Below are 7968 nucleotides of genomic sequence, written 5' to 3'. Positions count from 1 at the left end.
CTAGGATTTCAAGGCAAGGAAGCACTCCAGGAGGACACGGTTCCTACATAGAACCCCACATTCCTTCACGACATGAAATAAATATAGCCCTGGCCAAGACACTCCCGAGTGTACGTTGTACCTCGAGTTGGACACACACTACATTCCCCTTCTCCAATGCCCAATGCCCAACCACCAAACCTTAACTATCCCCTCTCTTGTGCTCCTTTCAATTTATCTTTCTCTTCTATTCTTCTCCTTCTCTAGGTATATCTCCATACCTCCCCCATTCTCTATTAATTTATGGGTTCTAATAATACCCCAAGGGTGGTTACAAAAGTCACACCCTTTCATTATAATAATAATTTTTAATTACTTTGATTTCTATATTGTTTTATTACACATTCTTTCATGGGAAAAAGTCCCATAACAAGAGGTATGGCATGCACATAAAGCCTAGAAAAACTCCTTTGAAACCTTGTCACTAATTTTGAGCTACTATAATTTGGAATTGATTTGAGCATTGTGGGTATAATCCACATCTACAATTTTCTTTGTAGGTATAGTTGAGAAAGCCAAAGTTGGGCAATAGGATCAAACAATTGAGCTTCTGAGGTGATGAATACTTGAAAAACATCCTAATTTTTAGCATCATACGAGAATCAATGGTAGAAGGCCAATTAAAACCCTAAAATATTAAGTAATCTAGCAATAATAATTATGGAAACATTCCTCCACTTGATCAAAATAATATCATGTAAGGGGCACTGGTCAATATTCTTTACATGTTAAACATGAGTAGATGCGGCCTTGTGAGTAAGTAAAGCCATATTAAGGAAGAATTGACCCTTCATAGCTTAAGAAGCCATAATTTTCTATTCACTATAAAATCATATAGAGAAGTGGTGAGACAAGAAAACATCCACTAATGATTTGATGGGTAAGGAATAATAATTAACAAAAGTAAAGAAGGATTGTACCAAAATGATGGTACAATCAAATCATTTTAAAACTCTCTCAACCATGTGTACCAAGGTGATTGACCTACGTGAAAGTCAAAGTTAGGGTTGAAAAGACTCAATTTATCACATGTGTAGAACCAATCATCCCCTTTTCCAGTTGTCAAGCATATAGGAAGAGTTTCACATTTATTATGGGGCAATTCAATCATATCAAAACTTCCTCATGCACAACCAAAGTGGTGGTTGGCATCAAATTAAATATGTAACACCAAAGGGTCAATCTTTTGATAGCATCATCAAAGGAATACACATTAATTACTTCAAATGGAAAAAGGGCCCAATACCACTCTGTTATTTGGGTCACATCCATGATCAACCAAAAGATGATACTATGTAGGTGAGAGGGAGGCAACAACCCTGCCACAACCAACAACCTTCATGGTTTAAATAAAGAGAAAAACTAGAACATCAAATGGCATGACAATAAATTGAAAGAAAAAAATGAGAAACTTTAACCGTATATTCGCCTTAGTCTTTTTTGCATCGTTTTCTCATGAATCTAAACCCAATAAGATGCTTTCATCCTCCCGCAATATCCTTCTACTTCGGGATAGAGAAAATAAAAAAAGTAAAGGTATGGCAAAGGAAAATAATAAATATTTTTAAAAAAATGTCAATCAATGTATTATTGACAATGAAATTGTCATGAAACATACACCTCTTTAAGAAAAAGAATGTCTAAATTTGGAAATAAAATTCACATATCTTGAACAAACTGAGTTTTGTGAGAAAACCCATAAGAATGAAATTTTCAAGCCATTTATAGGCTTCTCAAAAAATTTGGGTGGAAGCACAATATGTGGATGTGAATTAGAGGACTTACATCATGAAAAACCTTAAGATGAATTTCCCTGGTCATTAGGTAGGGGAGCCATTAGAAGACACCGTTAAGCTTTAAACACCATCAATAACAACTATGGAGGAATGGAAAGGTGATTACATTTAAAAGGGACAATAGGAAAGACCCTTTTTCCTAAAAAATTCGAAGGACCTACAAAAATGCAAACAAAAACTAGAAGATTCCTTAAAAAATTGTGATGCAACATGCACAAAAAATCTAAAAAAATAGTAAAACCATAGAGCTTAGTTTTGATGCTTCACCTTGGAAGGTAAATTTTAACAATAAGATGGTCGCCTTTTATGCCCAAAATTTGAACGAGATGTACGAAATAGATTTATGTGCAAGTGCCAAAGCTCTTCAACTTCTACATTTAGAATGCAAAAGGGAAAAGAAAAATTTTACTTTCATATCAAGGACTATAATTATATTGATCTCATAATCTATCAACCTGAACATGAATTATTAAACAATTTTTTTTTTGATCTTGACCGTCTTTCCACTAATAGGCAAGTTGAGTAGAATGAGTAAGCTTAAGTAAAATTTATTCTTTTAAGACTAACCATTGATTAGCAATTTTTGTTCAACAACTTCATTTATATTTCATATTTTTCACTAGGTGTATTATTGGGCTATTCTATAAACATGAAATTTACATATAGGACTAGGCAGCAATAGTGTAGGTGTGTAATATTTTATACAATAGTTATAGTTTCATTTCATGAAACACTTTTAATTGGGTAAAATTTTTAAAGAATAAAGAGTAGAAATGAAACTAAAAAATATATAAGAATTGCTAGAGATCTTAAATTGTCTTTTAATTAGATAAATATTTTAATTTATTCAATTAATTTATTAGCCTTTTTCTCTATTAACCAAATAAATATTTTAATTTATTCAATTAATTCACTAAAACTTTTCTTTCTATTTTGAATAAATATTTAATATTTTTTTAATCTCATCCATCTTTGTCAATTTAAATAGATATTTTATTTATTAAATATATGTGACCTCTTCCTCTATTAATAAATAAATATTTTTATTTATTTAATTCATTTATTATCTTTTTTCTAATTTAAATAAATATTTATTATTTATTTAATGGTCCCTTCCTTCTTTTTCAATTTGAATAAATATTTTATTTATTTAATTTGTATGATATTTTTCTATTGATTAAATAAATATTATTTGTTTGTTTAATTAATTCATTTAGCATTTTGTTCTTATCCATATGTCAACACACATTTCTAAATACCTACTCCTTAATCCTAGCCATTCATTTTAATTTAACCTTTTATTCATATTCATTCTTATCTTTTATCTTTCCACCTCTTAATCTTCTCCCTTAATCTTTACCTACCCTTTTATCCTATTTGTCCCATTCACCTATGTGATAACGGCCCTTCATTTATCCTTTTTGCCTCTTAATCTCAACCATCCATTTCTTAGATGATCTCTATTAAAGGAGTCTCTCCCTCTCATTCCATCATATCAACTCATCAAGCAATTAAGCATTTGGAGTATACTTACATTTTAGCTTTTATCTTTACATCATAGCTCAACATCATCACAACCACATCCATTCCCCATTGAGCTCTTGTGCAAGTATCCCCATTGAGCTCTTGTGCAAGTTTAAACTTATTACAAATACCAGCTCCATCAAGCAAACTTATTACAAATACTAGCTCCTTTCGAGCACCAAACTAGAAACAACAATTGGAAGACCAAGGGTCACAACTTAGAAATCCACTTTAAACAATGAGACAAATACAACCAATGGAAGACCAAGAGTCACAACTTAGAATTCTACACAAAGGTGTCCCGCATGGGAGTTGAACTTGGGTCTCCACATTGAGAAATCAATGCTTTAACCAACTAAGCTCAACCCCTTGGACATCTAGGGTTTGGTAGTTGAAAATAGGGTTTGCAATAATAGGAGTTCAAATTTAACATACATAGTAGTTTTAAAACTCATTTAAAAAATATTGAACATTGGTTTACCATGTGTACTTAATGCCCAAGTTAATCATCCGAGTTTTTTCTTGCCTTGATTTAACACTATTTTCTTGAAATCGATTGTCATGCTTACAATTTTTTTGTTGTGTTGTTCTTAATTTAATATATTGCATGAGTTGAAAATTTAGCCAAATGTCCAATTTTTATATTTTTTATTTAATTTATGAAAAGGAAAATAGAAGAAAATAGATGACTACACTAAAATGTTACATCAACATTATTTACTACTGAATATATTAATTGTTTTTTTATTATTCAATCATTAGCATCAAGTTTGAAGCTATGTATGACTTATTTTATTTTCTTAATTTTATAATATTAGTGAAACCAAATTAATTTAACATATATATTTCTAACTATCTAGAAAATATTATCATTTCAACAATTATATATTATTATTTGACATTGCCAGTAACATGTGGATTTCTAATATAGATTCTATGTTAATCAAACTATTTGTTTCTATTTGATGTGTATTCTGTAAATACAACTTATTGAACCAAAATTACTCAAACATCTCAGAATATTGTTGCCTAATCCTAGAATATTGTTTGGTTTACTCGTGTACATTATTATCGCATTTAGAAATCATTTATGGGGAATTGCTATTATCTCATTTCCAATTCGTTTATGGCCAGTGGCTTATTACCGACGCCATTCTTTCTTTATTCACATATCATGTTTATATGTCATGATAATGTGTTTGTTAACTATACTTATGACATCTACAGAAAATGAATCTTGGAAAATCTTATTGACGATATCAGAAGTCGGTGGCAGTAGACTTGGCTTATCGGCCTTTCTGTTGCAAGTTTCAATTTGATAGTTTAAATAAAAACAGGGCTCTCAGCTGACTGAGAAAGGCCATTTGTTGTAGAGAATTTTGTCATTTTATTCAACCAGCAGATATAGAAAGAGTGGGAAAGCAAATGGAAGGAAAGAGAAAGGAGAAAGCCATCGGCATTGATCTGGGAACAACTTATAGCTGCGTGGGAGTATGGCAGAATGACAGAGTGGAAATCATTGTTAATGACCAAAGGAAATAGAATTACTCCTTCAAATGGTTGCTTTCACACCTGAAGAGAGATTTGTTGGAGACGCTGCCAAGTTTCAAATTTCTTCTAATCCTCTTAACACCGCCTTCGATATGAAAAGACTTATAGGAAGGCGATATACTGATTCCTCTGTCCAGGCCGACATGAAACTGTGGCCTTTCAGAGTTGTTTCACAGAAAAATGACAAGCCAATGATTGAAGTGAATTACAAGGTTCAGAAGAAACTGTTTGCGCCTGAGGAAATCTCATCCATGGTTTTAATGAAAGTGAAAACTACAGCTGAACAGTATCTAGAAAGTGAGGTGAAAAATGCAGTTATTACGGTGCCTGCCTACTTCAGTGACTCCCAAAGGAAGATGACTAAAGACGCTGGCCGGATTGCAGGTCTAAATGTAATGCGGATCATCAATGAGCCGACTGCCGCAGCCATGACTTACGGCTTTGGTAGAGCTGAGGAAGAGAAGAAACATATTCTGGTGTTTGACCTTGGTGGAGGTACTTTTGATGTTTCTATTGTTGTAGTTCAAAAACGCAAATTTGAGGTGAAAGCAGTTGGGGGAGAGGCACATTTGGGAGGTGAAGATTTTGACAATAGGATGCTCGACTACTGTGTCCAACACTTCAACAAGTTGTACAGTCCAAATTTATGTGTGAATGCCAAAGCTCTTCGGCGACTGCGTTCAGAGTGTGAGAGGGCAAAGAGAAATTTGTCCTCAGTGGTAGAGACTGTAATTGATATTGACGGTCTCTACGAAGGATATGATTTTTTCTTGAAGATCAGGAGAGCAAAGTTTGAAGAGCTCAACTTTGATTTATTTGAGAAGTGCATGGAAGTTGTGAAGAGATGCGTGGCAGGTTGCAAGTTAAGAAGTAAGAGCCAAATTGAAGATATTGTATTAGTAGGGGGTTCCTCAAGAATACCAAAGGTGCAGGAAATGGTCAGAGATTTCTTCGTTGGGAAGGAGCTGTGCAGAGCTGTAAATCCGGACGAAGCAGTAGCCTATGGTGCTGCGCTTCAGGCAGCTGTGCTCAACAAGGAGGACGTTCACATTGTCATGGTTGATGTCACGCCTTTGAGTCTTGGAATCTCAGTGTCTAATGGTGTTATGTTGGTAGTTGTTCCGCGAAATACTGCACTTCCCACTCGGAAGGAGACATCCGTAACCACAGCATATGACGATCAGACATCTGTAGCTTTTCTAGTTCACGAAGGTGAAAGACCTCTGGTTGCAGACAACGATCTTCTAGGAAAATTTGTATTGAGAGGGATTCCCGCTGCCCCGGCTAGAGTGCCAAGTATTAAAGTTTGCTTTGAAGTGGACGCAGATGGAATTCTGAACGTTTCAGTCCACGACAGGGGAAGTGGAGCAAGAAATGCGATTACCATTAGTAATGAAGGTGGGAGACTGAGCATTCAAGAGATTGATAAAATGATAGCGGACGCAGAAAAATTCTGCAAGGAAGACGAAGAAGCGAGGGAAAAACATGTTGCCAAAAACGCCCTTGAATGTTACGTGTCAAACATGAAAAAGAGGGCGATGAAAGCAAAGAGTGAAGATTCTATGGACGCTGATGTTGCAGAAGATCTTATATCAACTATCACTGCAGTTGAGGAATGGTTAAAGGACAACGACACTGTGACAGTGGTTGAACTGCAAGATAAATTGAAAGAATTGGAATTGAAATGCCTGTGTTTGTCTTCCCCCAAGCGGTTTAAGTTTATTTAATCAGAGGATTGAAAAAGATTGAACTCAACTAGTCGAATAATAGTACAAACGATAGAACTTTTTTTGTATTTTTTATGTAAGAAAAACCAGGTTCATGATCTCTCTAATCTTCGCCAGTGAATACGATATTTCCTCTTGGTTTTCCTTAGCGCAATTTGATGTTAAAGCAATATCTCTATAGATTATAATAATTATATATTCATTGCAGTTATCTTGTTTCTTATCTTGTGCATAAACTAGTCTGGAATGTGGATGAGTTATGTGCGGTTTCTAATTTCTATTTTTAATAAAACAATATGAATAAGATTTTGCCAAATTTGAAGGCAGTTTTTATGGAGAAAAAAAGAGAATTGAACGAATTCATTCTTATCTTGAATTATTGATGCAAGAAGAAAAGAAAATCTCTCCTGCAACAACTCACAAATTTTCATACAGCAGAGACTCTCTGCTCTTACTTAAAACTTTCATACAAAATTAGATTGCAACATACAGAAAACATATTTATTAACAAAACAGAACAGATTTGTAATCACATTACATAATTTTCTCACAGGCCTCTCCTCCCGGCTCTCACACAACTTTCCTTCTTCGTTTCTCTTTTTAAACACTATGCTCTCTTCACCATTCGAAGTTCACAAATAGCCCAACCTCTGTTATTTCTTCCTATGCACCCCGGTTCATACATGGCTGGCTCTTACCTCTTTGTCTGTCTTAAACCCCACACACTAAGCAACATATCAAATCTAAAGAATATTAGTTAACTCTTTAACATTTTAAAGTATAAAAATCAAACCTTAATGTGTGTTTGAAGTTGTTCGCTCTTTGTCTTCTCTTCATATAGAAGATATTCTTTATTTTTCTCCATACACTCCCATCTACTTTTTCCTTTGCCTAAACTCGGCTCCCACACACTTTGGTGTACCCATACAATTATCTACAATTGTCTTGATTGTATTTTTAAGAAACATATTTGCACATGTTGGAGAGTAAAAATATTGTTAATTGATTTCAGATTTATTTGGGATAAATACAGACATGCAAATGCTATTATAGCATTGTGTTCCCATGAGATTTAAAAAGTACCCCAAACTACATGGGTGACTAACTCTAAACTTATTATTTGTTACTAGAAAAAAAATACGAGAATAAATATTAACTTATTATTTATTAATTTACATTGTAAGAGTTGAACACAACCAATTTGGAGACTTTGATGAAATGTTTTCATCAATTTTCTTCACTCACCCAAAATACTAGATTGACTCCACCAATTTCTAACCTCCTTGCATGATGAGATAACACCTTTCCTTAGAAAGTCAACATCTCCTTCT

At 33.8% G+C, this 7968-nt stretch overlaps 1 protein-coding gene across 1 annotated transcript; it reads left to right on the top strand.

Moving 5' to 3' along the window:
* Positions 1 to 4784: 4784 nt before the first annotated feature.
* Positions 4785 to 6765, top strand: LOC131035188 (heat shock cognate 70 kDa protein 2). Its single transcript, XM_059216850.1, is given in 3 exon segments — positions 4785 to 4892; positions 4894 to 4914; positions 4916 to 6765. Coding segments are annotated over 3 exon segments (1851 nt in total). The 3' UTR covers positions 6638 to 6765.
* The last annotated feature ends 1203 nt before the right edge of the window (positions 6766 to 7968 follow it).

This window comes from Cryptomeria japonica, chromosome 2 (assembly GCF_030272615.1).
Source record: "Cryptomeria japonica chromosome 2, Sugi_1.0, whole genome shotgun sequence".
NCBI lineage: Eukaryota > Viridiplantae > Streptophyta > Pinopsida > Cupressales > Cupressaceae > Cryptomeria > Cryptomeria japonica.
Note: the sequence above shows the minus strand (reverse complement) of the source record. Positions and strands in the feature narration are given on the sequence as shown.